The sequence below is a fragment of the Hippoglossus hippoglossus genome, chromosome 14, assembly GCF_009819705.1.
Source record: "Hippoglossus hippoglossus isolate fHipHip1 chromosome 14, fHipHip1.pri, whole genome shotgun sequence".
NCBI lineage: Eukaryota > Metazoa > Chordata > Actinopteri > Pleuronectiformes > Pleuronectidae > Hippoglossus > Hippoglossus hippoglossus.
The window spans coordinates 4,936,166-4,956,025 of record NC_047164.1 but is presented as its reverse complement, the minus strand read 5'-3'; the positions used below and the strand labels follow the sequence as shown (position 1 = coordinate 4,956,025).

The window sequence follows — 19,860 nt, the reverse complement described above, 5'->3', positions numbered from 1 at the left end:
TTTACTCCAAAAATTACGAATTTATTAAAGGAGACATTGACGCTTTTTCTTATGTGTAAAAGGTTCTGCAAAGTTAAAAAGTCCAAAGTTAATAAGAGATATTAGGAATAAAGTGAAATATGTTATAGCTAAGTTATGTAATGTGTGCACATTTTTCCTCTAGGCTGTTATATATAAGGTGTCACGTGACATCACGATGCCCCATTTTGCTTCACACACTTAACGGCCAGTCTGGCACGCCACCTAACAAAGATAAAGCGAGAGCAGACGCAGGGAGAGAGATTTCCTCCATGCGTGGGAAGCGGTTGACCAATCACAACATTTCCTTTATCGGGAGGTGGGGCTTAAAGAGACAGGAGCTCGAACCAAGTGTTTCTGACAGAGGCTGAAAAGAGGAGCTGCAGCAATGAGCAATATTATGAACCTAAATATGAGCAGAATCTGTCTCCTTTAAATGGTGCTGCCGACAGATTAGTCTCTATCTGTCATTGATAAAGTTCTCCGGGCAGCCATCATTACTCTCTAATGACGCCTACAGACTGAAGTGTGTTGCAAGTCCCGCTGTGACAGGGATCCAATAAACGTGGGTACGACGTCAAGTTTGATATATGTGAACAGTATGATGGTAGAAACATTGATGAATCGCTGCCTACGACGGATATAATTATACAAGAATACAACGTCATTACCTCGTGTCACCCATCTGTAGTTGTGGCAAGAATCACATGGTTTACCACCATCTATTATGTTTATCTGGGTTCGGTTCCACTGATAACGCTGCATTCCTATTGGTTGGTTAGTAGATGTAAGTCGTAGCAGTATTCACACTTTTATCTGACTATTGTCATGTTTCTTTCATGCTGGTCGCAGTGTGGTTTGCAATAACAGAGTTACAGTCTCTGCTCTGGCCCTGGTTTCACTCAGCACTCAGTAATCCACTGTTTAAACACTCAAACACACACATCACTGCTACAGCTCCGCTCCCCCTTTGGGGAAGGGTTCAGCGGCGTATAAAAACACAAACAGCCTTTCCTGGCTCCGGGACATTCAGGTGCGGTGGTGTGATCGGGTGCTTTACTCGCAGCCTCTTCATCACAGACAGAAATAGGGAGATTAATCAGGCCCAGGTGCTCCTCATTCACCGGCTGAAGCGCCTTGGCTCGGCGTGCCTCCCAGCGAACACTCCATCAACGCCCTGTTTGCCATAAATATTCTAGATCTGTGCTGAAAGAAGGGAAATTAATTTGCAGTGCATTTAAAGTGTGACATCTATGACATTTTTCTGGTTAATACATTTCCATTTTCTGACTGATGGCGAATCAACCCTGAACCCGGTCCGTGCTGCATTTCCTCAGTTGTTTGGGATATTAAAATCAGCAGAGAAACACAACAACGCTATACATGCTGATTTATCAACGCAACCGTTGCCAATTCAGATCCATCTCAGAGACGGAGGACAGATAAGATGGATGCACGCAGCGCTGCCAAATCCTGTACCTCACCCAACCCTTCCTTTCACTCCCTTTCTCCTCTTTGTGTCTCCTCTTTTCTCCTCCCTCCCCATCCTCCTTACTCAGGTAGAAGACGTCAATGACAACGCTCCCCTCACCTCGGATCCCATCTACCACCCAGTCGTGATGGAGAACTCTCCAAAGGACGTGTCCGTCATCCGCATCCAGGCGCAGGATCCCGACCTCACCGCCACACCGAGTCGCCTGAGTTATCGCATCACTGCCGGCAACCCGCAGAATTTCTTCTCTATCAACCCCAAAACAGGTAGGACTCACAAAACAGACGAGTATAACTTAGTATCTTATCCTTCTGAACAGCATATAATTACCCAAACCGATCGTATTTATGTGTTTGTCTCTGAAATCGCTTAAATTCTCTTTCATCATTTCTCTCCCACTTCATTCTTTCACTTAATAAAAGGCTTTGATCCCCACACACAACAAATTAAAGAGACTTCTGTGCCCACACTGACGAACATGTAGGACGCTGACGAGCCGTGCAGACAAACTTCATCGCAATCAAACATTTCTTCTTCAGGGGTGTAAGCTCTTTCTGGGAAATTAGTGCAGTTATTTTTTTTTTTTAATAAGCCCCCATGTGGGTGAATATCTTCTAATCGTGAAGGAGTTTACATTAGTCAGAGCAATTTTCTATCCCATTAGCTATAGGAAAGGCCAAATAGGGTGTTTTTATCCATTTTGTGACCTGTAGTCATATGAAATGAAAAAGAAAAAACATGCTGGCAGGAGGTTCCAGGAGTATTAGCTGGGATTTGGAACGAGGTTTTTATTTAGAAGACCCTGCCAACTTCAAAAATCCCCCCTGCACCACATGTGGGATCAAGATGGAGCCTGAAAGAGGGTGAACCTGTGAAAATGAGGATCTGACAGCCTCTGGTCATATATTACCTTTTGTGAGCCTGCATGTGGGGAAATACTGCGTGAGAAGTTAGAGCCTGAAAGTTTTTTAATTAATGTGTGCCTGCTAAAAAAAACAACACCTGTCTGTTTCTGTGAATTAAACCTAAATGGACGGCAACACTATCTTTCTCATTTACATACAGGAGGTAGGTAGTTCTGTCTCAGTCTATTTGAAGTGGGCGGTAAAGATGTGATCAGACTTAGTATCTTTAGAGACCTCACTCATTCAGCATTGTACTCACTCACTGTCGGACTCAACACTGATGCAGCAGGAGCAGAGATGTTGTATCTTCTGTCCTCATGGAAACCTTTCACCCACATTAACCCACAATTCAACTCCAATCCAATTTAGCTGGAGAGTTGCTTGTGTTGCGTTTGTAGCTTTTGGTGCGGAGCTTGTGATTTTCAGTTAAGTCTGAAACACAATAACGATTCGGATCAAACTGAATCATGATTCAATCCGTTTGCAGAGTGAAAAAACTTTGTTGGATAGTTTGGACTTTCGGACCAATCACAGGAAGTTGAGACCGCATTAAACGATAGAAGAAGAATTGCAGGATTACTGACTTACCTCCGAGGATATAATGTCCGAATGTCAAGCACGAACAAAATTAACAAAGGAAAGACTACTTTTTAATTTATTTTATTCAAAATCATTTGCGAATACAACCAATCGGTGTCAAGTATCTGTAGATACACCAGCCCACATTGGTGATGACGACATGACGTACGTATGACAAACACATTTCTAAGTTCCTATTTTACAATGTGAGACAAAAACTAACCATCATCAACATTTATCACAGGTTTTTCACATTTAAGATCTGCAAACAGACTTTAATGTGTAAACTTATTTAATCTTCTCCTGTTGGAGCTTTGCACAGTTTTCTGTTTTTAATCAGAACTCAGAGATTATGTTCACAAACATATTGCTTGTTTTGTGTAATCAGATAATCTGTGTACGTGGTGATACTTTGTTTATACATTCTCAAAAGGATTTCAGACCCCGACACTGTACATCGGTCAATTTGATGAACTATCAAAAATCTATTTTTAGACATTTGCACATTTCAACACAGCTGAATGTCATCTCACAAAGTTAAACCCAACGGTCATTTCAAACCTCACAAACCCTTAGACCCCGTGTAAAAGACAGGATCCCTGTCAGCGCCAGGGGTAAAATAAAGAGTGTTGTTTAATGATCACATTTTTCAAGTAATTCCGATTAATTGACAAAACGTCCCCTTTTAAAAATGACTCAGATTATGACTCTTATCTGCACAGAATACAAACATTATTAAAGTGAGATGTGTTTCGCTTTGTGCTGCCAAGTGTGACGTGTCGGGGGGGGGGGGCTGTGCTTTCTGATGACAAGCTTCCATTGAAGAATTATTGAAGAGGTGAAATGTTCTATTCAAATCCGGATAAAAAAAAAACTGAAAATGATCGAGAAGTCTTTGCTTTCTCTGCCCCAGATAAAGTTAAGAGTGTGTCAGTACAACAACAAAAGGCTCCAGTATGTACATTTCAGCTCTTACAGGGACCCGCATCCTGATGCAAAGACATGTCAGAGTGATGATAAAACAAACCTGTGGCCCGCATGTAATATTCAGTTCTGCAGGAAGTGATTCCCTCATGTTGTGCTGTTGCATGTTCCCTCTGTCTGTGAATCAAAGTGGCTTGTTACATTTCTCGTCCTCTACTCCTCACTGAATATGTGCTTGTAGAGTCACAGATGTGTAACACTGACATGATGCAGAGAAGCAGACTCAACTCAGGCAGGGGGAAGAAGACTAATATTTATTCTAATAAGGACGAACTGGTCCTCGGTGACATGTGCACTGTCTCAAACATGGAAGGATGTTGTAAAAACGTTTGTCAGAGATGTTTAATACCAAAGTCTCTTTAAATGTCAAACCCGGTTTACTTGGGACACTGTATATCCAAAAGATTCTGAGCAAACCTTGGTTTTTGGTTTCAGTTGCTGCATTATTGAGAATGTGGATGAGGTAGCTCTGGAAAGACGTTGCAAAGGGCAACCAGAGAGACTTTGCTTTACCTGAAAAGAATCGTAAAGTAGAATAGCAGCTTCCCTACGCCAAGGGGCCGACAGTCCCTTATGTAACCTCTGCTCCATCCTGATTTATATGTGGAGCACATTTCACACACTCCCCTAGATATGCCTGATTATTTTTTATCAAGATCCATGAATTATGACCTGAGAAGTCAACAAAAATATAGGGGATGTCTGTTTTTTTTCAGCCACTATTCTTGTTCATGTTTCTTGAGGGGACGTTATTATAATATATATAATTTTCCACCACCTGACCGCTTCCATTAGAGTCTATGAGAATAAAACATGATGCAGGGCCTTGTTCATCTTAGCTGTAATAATGACTTATTGTGTCGCTGCATCTGTCAGATGTAAAACTCATTAATGGAGTCGCAAAAATTATATGGAGTTGATTTGTTCTACAGCTGATTAGAATACACATCTAACAGCTGTGTGTGTGTGTGTGTGTGTGTGTGTGTGTGTGTGTGTGTGTGTGTGTGTGTGTGTGTGTGTGTGTGTGTGTGTGTGTGCGTGGCAGACAGATTGAGAATGAGAGTTTGTGGCTGTTTAATCAAATGATTAATTGGTTACAGAGGACAGAGCTGCTGCCGTGAGTCGCTGATGATGAAGATGGTGCTGCCTCACACTGCAGGAAACTCACAGGAGATTGTGTAACCACATGTGTTCATACATCTCTGTGTGAAGAGCAACATGCACATCTGTGTGTGTGTGTGTGTGTGTGTGTGCCGCAGGGGAGAGTTTTTAGCCATCTGAGCCCCGCTGCCTGTCTCAGAGACCCAGACCCAGTATTTTACTATGTGTAAATCATAACTCCGTACAGGGGGAACTCGTGTTGATGACTATCTCGTTGATGCCGTGATAAATGAACTGTCACTATAATACTGAGCAATTGGTTTTGAATATTTCATGCAATCGTCCCCATGCAACGGCTTCCACCTTCTCATTGAAGACCAGTAAATAACAAGAAAAGTGTGGAAGATTTCTTTTATTTCATGGGTTTTCTGTCCTGCACTAAATCTGAATACAATCATTGCAGTAAATCTGAGAGTAATGGAATCGGCAGTGCAGGTCTATTAGTTAGGTAATGAGACATGCGCGAGTGAGAGATGAATTCAATATGAATCACTCTTCGCTGCTTCCCCAGTCAGAAACTTTCCATGCACCAGAGCGAGTTCATTGGACAGATGAATAAACAAAGCCCCGGCTGATTGATTTGCTTTCACGAAGCAGCTGCCTGCGACATTATGACCTGAACCGAAAAAGCGGCGTCAAGGTTCAGATCGTTTTTTTTTTTCAAATCCACATCTGTAGTGATACACATTTCTGAAGTTCACTGTGGAAGTGTCAGTTTGATGCGTTCGAGGTAACCCACCCTGCATCGAGGCAGAACCTTTGAATGAGTGCGACATGTTTGAATGTGACAGCTTCACGGCGCCGCCTGTTCAGTCTGCGGGTGTGTGAGCGCCGCCGACCTCCATCGGGCGGAGTGAAAAAGATGAGTGTTGACACGGGGTGTTGTGTTATGTGGAGCGCTTCTTGTGCGTCTGTCGTGGCGTCACGGTGGCTGCGTGACCTTTTAGCACCCTCTGTTTGATCGCATTGATTCTGCTGTACCAGAACTTAAACAGTAATCGGCTGCGGATGTTTGAGTCAATGTGCTCGAGCGGCGATGAGCAGGAATCTGAAAATGATTAGAAAACCTTAACCTGGTGTTTTTAATCTCACTCCAGTTAGAAAATGTATGAGAGCTATTCGCCTCATGAAGAACGAGGCCCAGTTTAAATTACTGACACTATCTCTTAAAGAGGTAAAGATTGGAAACAGGCCACTGGACCATTACATGAAATTTCATATGCATGGGAAGTTGTGGGTTGGGATATTTAAACTTTTTTTTTTTTCCCGACGTCCAATTAAAATGGAGGATTGTCCGGCTGCAGTTGTGCTGCGAGCTGTAGATCATTGATTTTTATCAGAGCTGTTACTCACGCTGCGCTCTGCTGAACAAGCCCCACCTCCACCCTCTCCACCCTCTCCGCCCTCTCCACCCTCTCGCTCTCTCTCTCTCCTGCAGCTTGTGGCCGTCGCTCTGGATTTGCTCCTAATTTGCTTAATTGAAGTTAGCCTGCATAGCAAGCTCAAGGTGACACTGCGATATGTGCGAGCACGACAGCGAGCGTGAGAGAGTGCACGTCTCTCCGTTGAGTGTGGACCGCACAGATATTTGGAGCATCCAAACTAATCCTGCTTTGCTGCAATGCTTCATTAGGCTTTGACAAACACGTTCGTGCACATTCAGTGTTATTCTGCATAGAAATGCACACAGAAAACACATCAGAGTTCATATATGTTTGAATTTGAGCCTGTGTCTGTGATTCTTTGCATTTTCTTCTATAAGAAAAACAAAATTATAATATTTCAGTCCTTGTATCACTGCAGTTTTGTATTTATGACCTAGGATGAAATACTTGGATCCCAGCTGAGATGTTTCTCTGTGTTTCATCTCATGAATACTATTCAAGGACATTCGTTTCTCTTGGACAACAAATATCTGTGTGTTGTAAAACTAACACGTAAAGGGCTGAATCTGCCGCTGGATCAATGTCTGTGTTTCCCTTTTCCCTCTGATAATGTCTGGAGAGGGGTTTTTTTATTTGTTTAAAGTTTATGCTGAGGAAACCTTGAAATTATCGATCAACACAATCTGCGTCAGGGGAGCGAGAGGTGGCGTCTTTGCTCTTTGGAGAGGCTGTGATTTCTCATGCAGCCGGCAGTCTGCTCAGCGGAATAATCTGGCTCGATCAAAATGTTATCAATAGCCCTGCTCCTTTCCCTCTGTCCTGGTGGCACGCTGGCCAACTGAGTGACCCACAGCCATGTGAACATGTGCCAAATGCCTTCGCCTCTGCCAGAGCTGCAGGCTGTAGTTACAAAGAGCAATATATCATCTGCGTGCATGTGGGGATTCACGTGCGCACGGCCGCTCATTCTTCACTCTCATTGGAAGTTATTTTGGCCTCATAAAACTTTACACTGTTTGTAAACTTAAATATATTGCATGATGTCAGGAATCCAGACACTAAATGTAGCAGCAGATCCTCATCCACCATGCGTCTGTCTGCGTGATCGAAAGTTTCTCTTTTGTGACTTTTAGGGCTCATCACGACGACGGCGAGGAAACTGGACAGAGAACAACAGGCGGAGCACTTTTTAGAGGTACAGTAAAAACCTTGACAGCCCTCATTGCTTTATAGTATTATTATTTATCTGGCCCTGCCACCTGCCACCACTCACTATTAACAGAGACACGGTGGAGGACAACCCTGGCAGGCCCTCAAGGCTCCATAAACTGTGATGAATGGCTGCAGTTTTGGGCCCCAGGTTTTAGGATTTTCTAAATGTAATCATTCATCACTGGTTATCTTCTCAAGTCAGGAGGAGAACAGGGGAGGAGAGGAGTTGGTCTGCCCGGCATTTGATAAGCGCAGACACTGGGCATACAGATAGCTCGGTGATTACCATTTCACTTGCTCCTGTTGCTCTGCATGCAGATGAACCTGATAATCACAGACTCTAGACTTTAGAGACACAGGCAAACTTCTACTTTCCCGGACTTTTCCTTCAATTTATTAAAGTCAGTGGAATCCACGAGCACTTTGCCCCCTCGACAAAATGGAATGAAATAACCCGCGGTTGACCCACGGCACTGCTGCGCGGCGTTGTGTTGCTGTATTGCCAGCGGACTTGTCCAGGCTCTATAAGTCTGCTTTGTTCGGCTCCAGGACTTAATAAGAGCCCAGCTTATGACAACACACGAGAAAATGAAGGCAGCAGACGTTAAAGAAAGTCGCTCACATCTATCACTTCGTATATACTCGAACATTCACAGCCAAGAAGAGTTTAAAATTGGGGGCAGGAGTGTTTGTTGTCTCCTGTCTCGTCCTGAGATGTCAAGCTGGAATGCCCGTGCATGCACTGCATACCACAGCGCCTGTCTGTAATTACTAGTCTAGAGAGCGGCCGAGCTGGCAGCAGCGGTGTTCGCCCTGATCTAATCCAATTGATCAGTGATCAGACCTCTGCCTCTGCCTCCAGGGGATCAATAATACAAAGAGATTTCTCGTGAGCTCGGCCCCACGCGGCCTCCTGCGCTCCACAGTGACATTCATACAGTGGGAGATGTTAATAAATACACGCCCTCACAAATGAACACCCACCAAAAGTAGCTCAAGGGACTAAAATGTTTCCTCGTTCCCTCAGGTAACAGTTATAGACGGACCCGTGACCACCCGCCAGTCCACCGTGTGGGTCATCGTTCACATCGAGGACCAGAACGACAACCCGCCCACCTTCCCGGAGGTCACCTACCGCATCAGCTTGCCAGAGCGAGACCGCAACAAGCGCGGTGAGCCGGTGTACCGCGTCTTTGCCTACGACCGCGACTTGGGACCAAATGGCAACATCACCTACAGCATCGTGGACGGTAACGACGACGAGAAGTTCGGAATCGACCCCAGGACAGCGATGGTGTCGTCGAAGAAGGTGGTGACGGCCGGAAGCTACGATATCCTCACCGTAAGTTAAAATATGGTCATGAATGGTCCTGTCCTATTAGGCCTTGTCTGTCTGTTTGTTTGTCAGCAGGATTTTCACAAAACCTCGTGGAAGGATGTGACGTGGCCCAAAAAATAACCTATTAAATTTTGGCGAATCTGGATGTAGTGGATTTAAATGTTGTTTGATAGGGGGGAGCTTTTTTTGAGCTGCTGTTGGGTGACAAATTGGGCTTCAAACCTGCAACCACCAACATTGTGTAGTTGAGGTTATCTGGATTCAGTCAGGAATCAACAGTTTATATGCATCTTCAACAGTTTTAGATCTGTTCTCAAACGAAAGTGCAGAATTTAAGGGGCCTCTGTGGAGTCATTAAGCTAAGATTTGGCTAAATGAGACATTTCAGTTAACCTCACTAGAGACGCTCTAAGACTGAGGCCTCTTTCAGGGACGGTCCCCGCTCACCACAAGTCCTGCTTTTCCAAATCCTGTTTCTTGTTACAACATAATTCGAAGCCTTTAGGGAAGCCATCAGTAAATTGTGCTCGGCGTCAAGCAAGTGCAAAGTGGACCAAACACCTTGGCACGAATCCAGATGTTTGAGCTTGTACACAGTCGCAGTAATTCCATGGTCAGTGAACTAAAAAATGCAGAGGTGGATGGCACAGCTGACATTTATACACATCAGGTAACACAGTGCACGTCTGATACTCTGGCCTGAAATTGGCACTTACACGTCGCCTGCCCTGGACTTCATCCAATCCCTAAGTCCCCTATTTTAGAATATAGGACAAGATGGTGAATATCTCTTTTACGTTCGATGGTCTTCTGCACAATTTAACTTTCCAACTACCAGTAGATGTTAGCAGGTGTTAGCAGCCACCAGCGGATGTTAGGGACATAACTTCAGTTGTGCACCTTGACGTCATCGAGAGTTTTGGCCTCGTGATCGACAACACATGCTCAACTTGAGGGTCTATGAGGCTAAAGGTAAATCTGAGTGGCCACAAGCCATGTGGCCGCTCAGTAGATCAGACATCATTACCTCTTTTCCTTTTTAGACTAAATATGTCTGATTTCTTATCATCAAGATTCATGAATTATTCTTTCAGAAATATAGGAAAATGTTGAAAAACACAAAATCTCGCAATGTTGAAAGAAATCCATCCTGGATCCGCCCCCTGATCCGGCGCCCCAGCAAACTTTAAAGGTTTCTCTCCTGACCCACAATTCATCCTTCCTCCAAGTTTTATTTCAATCCGTTCAAAAGTTGTTGCTGCTTACTTAACAGATAAGAAAACATTACCTCCTTTGGCGGAGATAATAAAGCGTTCGACTCGCAGCTTCTTGGTCGTCAGTGAACACAACACTTTACGATTCACTCCAAAGATTTGTCTTTGATTTATGACGTTCTCGCTTCGATGTGTGAAAGTGACGAGTGAGCAATTTGAAGTCAGACAGGGCCGGCCGCCCCGTGTAAGTGCTGAGATCAACTGTTGAGGTTAATGTTAAATATAATTCATGGATGAAGTGCAGTTGTATGTAAATGTAGGGGGATGGTGTCAGTGTGGAGGAGATGAGTATAGATTTTATCACTATTGTTTTGACAGGGAGGCTTGAATTCTAATAGACTTGACGTTTGCCTGCTTGGAATAAATACACATACTCACCCCAGATAATTCATTCTGAATTTACTTCCTACACCAATGACGTCTAATGTTAAAATTATTTGTTTCCCTCCCTCAGATAAAAGCGGAAGACAGTGGCGATTCTCCGTTATGGTCGACTGTCAAACTCCACGTGGAGTGGATTCGCAAACCCGTCCCCTCGCCCCTGCCCCTGGTGTTCACCCAGAGGTACTACAACTTCTCGATTTCGGAGTCGGCTGCTGTGGCTCAGCCGGTGGGCGTCGTCGCTATCAGCCAGTCGAGCACGCCTGTCTGGTTCAATATCGTGGGTAAGACAAATTAACGTGCAGCACCGAACAGGCCAGAGAAGGATCCTGTGATTTCAGGTTCATTCAAATGCATTTATTCATAGAAATGATGTGTATTATTGTACTTTAATGTAAAATATAAACAAAATAATATTTCAATTACACTTAATGCTGGTATCCACCTTTTTGAATTGACATGTTAAAAAGAGGAACTCTGATTTTATTACTGGAAGCATCAGACTTGTGAGTCAGATTCAGACAAAACCATTTAAATCCTGAATTGCCTCTCGAGACTTGAATAAAGTGTTTTGAATTGAATTAATTCAACCATCTGCATAGTTTCAGCATCATAGTGTTGTAGAGATGTTGATTGGCTGTTTTTGTTGGAACTGCATGAGACAGAACCAACACTCTGGACGTCATATATTTAAAGGAGACATATTGTGCTCATATTCAGGTTCTCAGGAATTGGGGCTTTATAACTTTGCAGGACATTTACATAAAAATAAAATCAATACAACACACTAAAGGAAAGAAAAACAGAAAAAGCTAAATAAGTTTCCTTTAAAACTAAAATGTTGCCCACGTTAAACACAGCCTGATTCAGAGCGCAGGCTTCCTCCCAGTCCTCAACAACTTTCCCGTAACATGCACGTATTTCAGCTCATTTCTTTTACCTCTCATTAACCTCACAATCTAAATTAGCTTGTTAAAATCAAAATGCCACCGGCACATTATGTAGTGGAGATTAATTGTAAACAGGTAAAGGGCGAAGTCTGTTAAAAAAAAAGCTATGTTGCTCTTGAGAGTTTATTTATTCAGAATCAAACTAATGACAATTAGCTGCTGCTGCTGCTGCTGCTGCTGCTGCTGCTGCTGCTGCTGCTGCTGCGGCTGCTGCTGCCGCTGCTGCTGACCAGCTCCGTGCCGTTACCTCCTGATTCAAGCCTGTGAGAGTATAATCCGTGAATACTATAGATAATTACTGCTTTTGCTATTCGGTAGTTTTTATGACAAAAAAAACAAAACATTTGCAGAGACCCAGATCCCTCACTTAGAGGTTCTTTAAAAGATACAGAAAATGCTAATGTGTGATGCCTGTGGGGTAATTGTACAGGAAAAGCTTTTTAATATTTCATTTTCTTGTGCTTAAAGTGCAAGCGGAGTGATGAGGATATTTTCTCTCAAACTTCTGGAGCTGGACTCAAATTATCATTCATGACTGAGTCACATTTCCTCTCCTGTGCTGAATTATTCTGATGAACGGTCTGCTTACATTACTTAATAACACTCATGACTGTGAAAACTGTCGACATTGCAGAGCGGCCGTATATAAACTGAAAATGATGCAGACTTTGATCAGGAGAATATCCTCCAATTCTTAAATATTAATAATCTCTGTTTCTAACTTTATCCCTCTCACCCTCTCTCCTAGGTGGACGTCTAGCCAGAGAAATGTTCTACATTCCACAGAACGCCTGTGGAAGGAACTGCTCACTCGACACAGGTTTGGTCAAAGCTTAAGTTTCGCCACAGCTCTTCCTCCAACGCCTCAGGTCTGGAGGAAGTCAGAAAACGCTTGAAATGCAGCATGTAGCACCGGGGCCTTGTTTCGCCAATGGCAGAACATATTGATCTGGGTTTAAAAAAGGATTCACATACAACTTCACACAAACAGCGCTAATTTGTTATCTTTTTCCATGCAGCGCAGGTTCATGCTACTAGTTCAGCTTTGGAAAGTTGAAGAGTTTAAAGTTAGTGACCAGCTGCTGAGCACATTAAAGAATTTAGCGTTTAAAGGGACAGATATTTCCCTCAGGAGTTGGTGGAGACCAAAAACTGAGCTAAAAGAGGGCAAACATTTTACTGAGAAACGCCTGAAACATTCATTCAAAGACACAAATGAGGGACAAAATCATCAGGTTTTCACTCAAGTTCACATTAGCTAATAAATCTGTTATACCACATTTGACAGGAAAAAGTAAAGAATACTGTGTCCGCAGTACTGCAGTCGTAGAAAAGATATATATATATATATATATATATATATACATAGTTCTTGAATTGTTGGGTTGTTTATGTGTATTTTGTTTAGTTGCTGATAGAATATGTGATATAAACGAAACTAGAGAAATATGATCGCTGTAAAACACCACTAGAGATCATAAATTCCACGGGGCACCTTTAACTTATTAGTCATGCCTGTCACTTATGTGCTGACAGCAATCAATGTTGTTATCTTTAATTAAGACAAATGTGAAAGAGTGTGATATTTAATATGAATAATTTTCTAATGAAAAGGTTTATGTGCATCATTATTGTGTTAATTTATTAACTTAACTACTCAGTTTCTTCTGCAGACACATAAACATCCAGTACCTGGTCCGATGTTAAACAGATGCTACTGTTCCAATAACACTATAACAACCTGTGAAATATCTTCAGACAGAGAAGAAACAGGACAAATGTTTTATTTCCATGCTGCACACAGACATTTGTGTTTTTCTTAATGCTGCGAGACAGCTCCCCCGTAGTGTAATACTGACCAACCTACACACAAAAAAACACAACAACAACAAAAAGCACAAATCCCTGTGGTTTGCTCCAACTCAACACACATCAGTGCTTCTGTGAAAAATGCCCAATCAGTATTCATATGCTGAGGACAGCTCCAGCTCCCAGATATCTCGAGAGAGGGAGAAGCTGAAGTGAGACGGAGGATGGTGCTGAATACCTAACGCGCGTCAACCCTCGCCCTCGCTCTAATCAAACATTAAGCCTCTAAACTGTACACTCACCGCCTGTGGAACAGACCCGGCTGCAGGTTTTTTGATCTCTGAGATGGGTTGTGTTTCGCAGTGATAAGACGGATGTTTGTGTGGCTGTTAGCAGCTCTCAGGCTGCCAAGTGGGCTCGCCGCTGCATTGCACTGCATTTTTTTTGCTTCATTTTACGTTATTTCACAGACCCTCCAGCTCCAGACATAGGCACCTGGCCAAAACAATTACACAGTAATAACTTAGAGCACCTGAGTTTAGCACACAAAGTGAATACTAAACCGCTGAACCCCTGTGTGATCTGTGTGTGTGATTCCAGGGAGCTTTGACATGCAGTATGACCTTCAAGTCGGTGTGGGTACTCTAGTTGTGGCCAAGCCCCTGGATGCGGAGGCGCAGGCTGTCTACAACATGACTATTCAGGTGACGGATGGAACCAACTTTGCCACGGCGCAGGTACTCACACTCTTGATTTGTTATGCTCTGGCACTGCCATTTACACACTCCAGACCCACATCAAATTAAATTATTGTTACCGCTTCCGAGAGGAGCTGTTTACTCTCATCTTTCCTCCCTCCGACACTTGCACTCCCTTTTCCCCAAATTATCTCTTGCTGACTATGAAATATACTCTTGCCTTTGACATTTCCGGTGCTCCCGCTGCCTGGGCTGCCCCACTGGGTCTGCCTTGTGAGGGGAATCCTCGATATCACTGGATTAATGGGATTAGCCCGGGCAAGGAAAGGTCAAGTGTTTGTGTAAATTCAAAAATTGCCCACATCCCTCTTTGACAACACACCCTACGGCTCTGAGAAGGGACATAAATATTGCCTTGCCTCGGTGTGAAGAGACAGTGATAACAGTTTTAAAGGTATTTCTACCAGGGATGACAATACTACCCCACAACTATATAAAGTATTATCAGCTGCCTCTACACCAGCGCTCTCATCCGCGAGGAAAATATACTGCGCACGTTTCTTCTCTGCACCAACTCCACCGACTATTTGTAACCCTTTCTCAGGTGTTCATCCGAATACAAGACAGCAACGACAACCCTCCGGTCTTCTCGCAGGCGACGTATGATGTCAGCGTCTCGGAGGACGTGCCGGTTGACATGGAGCTGCTGCGGGTTAGAGCTACAGACGTGGATGAGCGCGCCCGTTTGAGCTTCACCATCTACGGCAGCGTGGACCCCGCCAGCATGAGGTTGTTCAGGGTCAACCCCGGCACCGGAGTGGTCTACACGGCGGACAGGCTGGACTACGAGGCCAGAACGCAGCACATCCTCACTATCATGGTGAGAGGACGCACAACCACTCATGTGTGTTTGTTAATGTGTGTGTCCCTGTGGGGTCGTCCAAGTAATGCACCTCTTGGCAACTCCCCCTGCCAAACTTGATTTTAGCTGGTTTCCTTCATTTATAGCCTCCTGCAACACCATCCGTATTCCTCTCTCATTTTCCCTGATGCTGCTGTAGGTCAAGGATCAGGAATTTCCATTTAACCGAGACCTGGCTCGTATCCTGGTGGCGGTGGAGGACTCCAACGATAACATCCCGTACTTCACTAGCACCGTCTACGACGCTCTGGCCTACGAGTCATCTCCCGTTGGCACGTCTGTGCTTCAAGTAACGGCCTTAGACAAAGACAATGGGATTAACGGGCAGCTTACGTACACCATAGATGCAGGTGTGATGCTATCTGAAAGTTTTATTTCTCTCTTTTCTTCTATTTTTCATCAGTTTCACAAACGGGGATTAAGATTCAATTTTGTATATTAACCAGTAATGGAGTGTTTAACCTTTACTCTTCTTCCAGGTAACTCCGCTGGCGTGTTTGGCATCGATAATAAAACAGGGCTCATCTTCATCACCAAGGATCTGGATCTCACCTGCGTGGGCTTTTACACGCTCACTGTTCGGGTCACGGACAGTGGATTTCCTCCGCTCATGGCCACAGCTTCCGTCCGCATCTCCATGATTCTCTCCGACTTTTCCAAACCTACATTTTCTCAGAAGGAGTATCAGGCTGAGGTAAAGACAGAGCTGAGAAGTCGGGTGTATCGGGGGATGATCTCTATATTTAATAGGTTAATACAGGATCACCAGTGGACTTTAACTCAGCCTAAAATTAGACTTTGTATTTACAGATAATGGAGAACAGCACCGTCGGGACGTACGTGACGACCGTCAGCGCCCTCAGCCGCTCAGCTCTCATCTATGACATCAACAGGGGGAACGAGGAGAGCTGCTTCTTCATTAACCATCACACCGGTGTCATCAGCACACGCAAACCACTTGACTTCGAGGTATGTGAATGATCTTCAGTTCAACATCCACCTGCAAGTACTCATTGTAGATACTCAGGAAAAAGTTTGGGCCAATGACGTGTTGATTTTTGAAGTGAACAGACGTGAAAACAAACTCTGAAGCCTTTTCTTTGAATATTATCACCGTGTTGCACAATTGCTGTTTGATTTTCCTTCAAATAAAAAAGCAGTGGTGCATTAACATTTGAAGAAAGCCTCATTTGAATTTTGGTTTCCTGCAGTTTGTTTTTCACTTTTCACTTAAATCATGTACAAACCAGAGTGGCACTCAGGAGAACACATACCTCTCCAACGTTCCCCTTATATTCAAACAAGCTGCACCACATTTCACACACTCATAGAAATCAGTCCCCTTAAAATGCCATATTTTTTTCATCTAGATCCATAAATTATTCTCTGGTATATTAGTGAAAATGTGGAAAAACTGCTTATTTTGCGATGCCAAAAAGAATGAAAAACCTTTCTGCATCCGCCCCCTGATCCTGATCTGCACCAATCTTTAATGGATTCTTCCCTGACACCCTTGGAAATCCGTGCAGTTGTGTTATCTTGCTGACAAACTCACAAATAGACAGGAGGGAAAACATAACCTCCTCGAATAATAACTTTCACTTGCAACAATTATAAAACACAACAACTTTTCCTCATCTTTGTTTGGGCAGCAAACAACCTCCTACTTCCTGGCGGTGCAGGCTCTGAGCATGGCTGGAGTGGAGGCCAGCACCTCTGTCGTCGTCCAGGTGGGCGACGTCAACGACAACCCGCCTGTCTTCCAACAAATCAGGTATCAGTGGAAGCTAATTTGCAGAGTGGATAGAAAGTAGAGGTTTGCTGCTGACATGTCACATTGAGAACTGACAGTTATTATCGTCTGGAGGGATTTTTACACGTGACGTTTCCCTCTGTTACATCAGGTATGTGGGTGAAATCAGTGAGGCTGCTCCAGTCAACAGTGTGGTGCTGGGAGAGGATGGAAACCCTTTGGTCATCCGGGCGACCGACAGGGACCGAAACCACAACGCCCTGCTGGTGTTCCAGATCATAGAGGACACCGCTCGCGCGTTTTTCAGCGTGGATTCTGGGACGGGATCCATTCGGTCAGTGACGTTGATGCTCTCTGATTCACCTGCTCATAACGCGATATAGTTCGTGATTTCTGATTAAATGAACTGTTTTACATTTTAGAACAATCGCCAGCCTGGATTATGAGACATTCTCTGAGTTCGTCTTCCGGGTTCATGTCAGAGACGGTGGTCAGCCTCCTCAGACGGCTGACAGCCCAGCGGACGTGGTTATAAAGGTACATCACTGCCTCATACACCACTTTAATTCCTCCTGTATTACTTAAAAATTTAACAAAATCTCTCTTTCTGCCGCTTCTCAGGTGATCAACATCAACGACTCGCCTCCGAGGTTTTCCCAGGACGCGTACGAGACAGTCCTCCTCCTGCCGACGTACATGGGAGTGGAGGTGCTCAGGGTCGAGGCCTTTGACCCTGACACGACCTCGGACAAGTCGGTCACCCCCGTGCTGGTTTACTCTCTGGTGGACAACAACGTGGAGCACTTCTCGGTGCAGCGCAACACTGGAGTCGTGACCGTCATCAATCCCAACCTCAATAAGGATCGTTACCGCTTTAATGTGAAGGTAAAGTGATTGATCCAGTGGACAGGGTGCTCACGTGATTAGAATTTCTGTGTGCGGCCTTGTCTCTGGCTTTGATAATCAGTATGCACTTGGCCTGGATAGTAATTATTTCCCCAGGGAGGTGAGAGCAGGGGGTCAGCTGTAGAACAGAGCCTCTGGTTATTCAGTGTCTTGATGTAGGACACTTCAGTGCGAGGGGTGGTCTGCAGCTCTACATGCTTCAGGGTGGAGACAAGAAAACAGCAACGCATGCAGCATTTTTTTTAAACCTCCAGTATCACATTCTGTGGATAAGTCTGCCCTGAGTCAGCTGTTCTGTATATGTATAAAGACGTTTCCTCATCTGAGCTGAGTGCGAGGCGGGGGTTAGCTCTGACCCCTCGCAGCAGGAGGGATTGGTTTGGAGCCCGGTTTGGTCGGGGTCCTTCCGTGTGGAGTTTGCATGTTCTCCCTGTGTGTGCGCGTTTTATATAGATAGATAACATATTGATTATCATTTGGCAATCTCAGCCTTATTATATTTGTCTGTTTCTAGGTATGGGACGGACGTTTCTCCAGCATGGCGTCTCTGACTGTGGTCGTCAGAGAAGCGATCGACAGCGGCCTCCTCTTCACCCAACCCCTCTACTCCGCCTCCATCGCAGAGAACGTAGCCAATATCACCGTGGTGACTGTTGTCAACACAGTCGGCCAGCGCCTCAACGAGCCGCTCAAGTACACTCTGCTGAACCCCGGCGGACGCTTCATCATCCGGCCGACCTGCGGAGTGGTGCTCACCACCGGCGTGCGTTTTGACCGGGAGGAGAAGGAGAGTTACGAGCTGGTGGTGGAGGTCAACAGAGAGGACGAGATACTGAGAGTGGCCAGGGTGACTGTACGAGTGCAGGTGGGAGTGGAAACTTGTGTATGGAAGTGTGTGTGTGTGTGTGTGTTCATGAGGGTCTTATTTCCCACTTGCATGGATTGTGTTTTGCCGATTGTGTTTTCTTGTTGCTCACAAGTTCTCACGGTAGCTTCAGCAGATGTACAATATAAATGCTAAGCTACACACAAAGACATTTTGATCATTGATTATCAATAGTATTTTCTGATCCTATCACCCAACGTAAGGAGCTTATTCTTTAAGCCCTCAGTTCCCCCATACATTTGTTTTTGTCCTCTCTGTAGGTGGAGGATGTGAACGACAACGCTCCAGAGTTTGTGAACCTCCCGTACTACGCTGCTGTGCAGGTGGAAGCAGAGCCAGGTTTGGCTATTTTCAGGGTGTCGGCCATTGACCAAGACCTCGGCCTGAACAGAGAAGTGACTTACAGCCTGAAGGAGCAGCACGGGAACTTTCAGGTGAGAGCTACATCTGTCCTGAAGGAAGTTTGGAAATCCATGGGTTGTCTCTTCATGGTACAAACTACTGCTTCCATATTGTGTGCAGGTGAATCCAGTGACAGGAGAGCTGAGCTTGAAAAGAGCCTTTGAGGTGGATTTATCCAACGCAGAGTACAAGCTGGTCCTTGTGGCCACTGACGGCGGCCTCCCTCCTCTGTCCAGTGAGGTGGAGCTGCCCGTCACCGTGGTAAATAAAGCCATGCCAGTGTTTGACAAGCCCTTCTATGGCGTCACCGTCCGAGAGGATGTGGCCGTCTCCACCTCCGTCCTGTGCATCAATGCCACCAGCCCTGAAGGCCAGAACGTCATCTTCAGCATCACGGACGGAGACCCGTCGCTCCAGTTCGACATCGGCTTCGACACGGGAATCATCGGAGTGGTTTACCCGTTAGACTACGAGACCACGCAGTATTTCCGCATAACGGTGAAGGCTACAGACACACTGACCGGGGCCAAGTCTGAGGTGGACGTGGACATCGTCGTGCTGGACGTGAACGATAACCCGCCGCTGTTCCTGAACAACTCCTACTCCACTGTGCTTCCTGAGAACTCCATGATCGGAACCACAGTGTTACAGGTGTGTGTGTGTATTGTGTCTGTACAGTGTGTGTACTCTCGCTGAATGATTGTTTACACTTACACCTCCCTTCGGCAGCACTGTGGATGAATATTAGATTCCAAATCATTTATGTATGAGCAGATAGTGCCATATTTCCCTAGAAATTTCCCA

At 44.8% G+C, this 19,860-nt stretch overlaps 1 protein-coding gene across 1 annotated transcript in view; it reads left to right on the top strand.

Moving 5' to 3' along the window:
* LOC117773988 (protocadherin Fat 3) overlaps positions 1 to 19,860 on the top strand; it is a 67,129-nt gene that overhangs the window by 11,970 nt on the left and 35,299 nt on the right. The window contains 17 exon segments of the mRNA XM_034605966.1: positions 1,578 to 1,776; positions 7,658 to 7,719; positions 8,764 to 9,078; positions 10,804 to 11,014; positions 12,429 to 12,500; positions 14,090 to 14,226; positions 14,792 to 15,067; positions 15,249 to 15,459; positions 15,589 to 15,803; positions 15,920 to 16,078; positions 16,762 to 16,883; positions 17,014 to 17,196; positions 17,285 to 17,399; positions 17,484 to 17,747; positions 18,283 to 18,633; positions 18,915 to 19,088; positions 19,177 to 19,707. Coding sequence (XP_034461857.1) covers positions 1,578 to 1,776; positions 7,658 to 7,719; positions 8,764 to 9,078; positions 10,804 to 11,014; positions 12,429 to 12,500; positions 14,090 to 14,226; positions 14,792 to 15,067; positions 15,249 to 15,459; positions 15,589 to 15,803; positions 15,920 to 16,078; positions 16,762 to 16,883; positions 17,014 to 17,196; positions 17,285 to 17,399; positions 17,484 to 17,747; positions 18,283 to 18,633; positions 18,915 to 19,088; positions 19,177 to 19,707 — 3,597 coding nt within the window.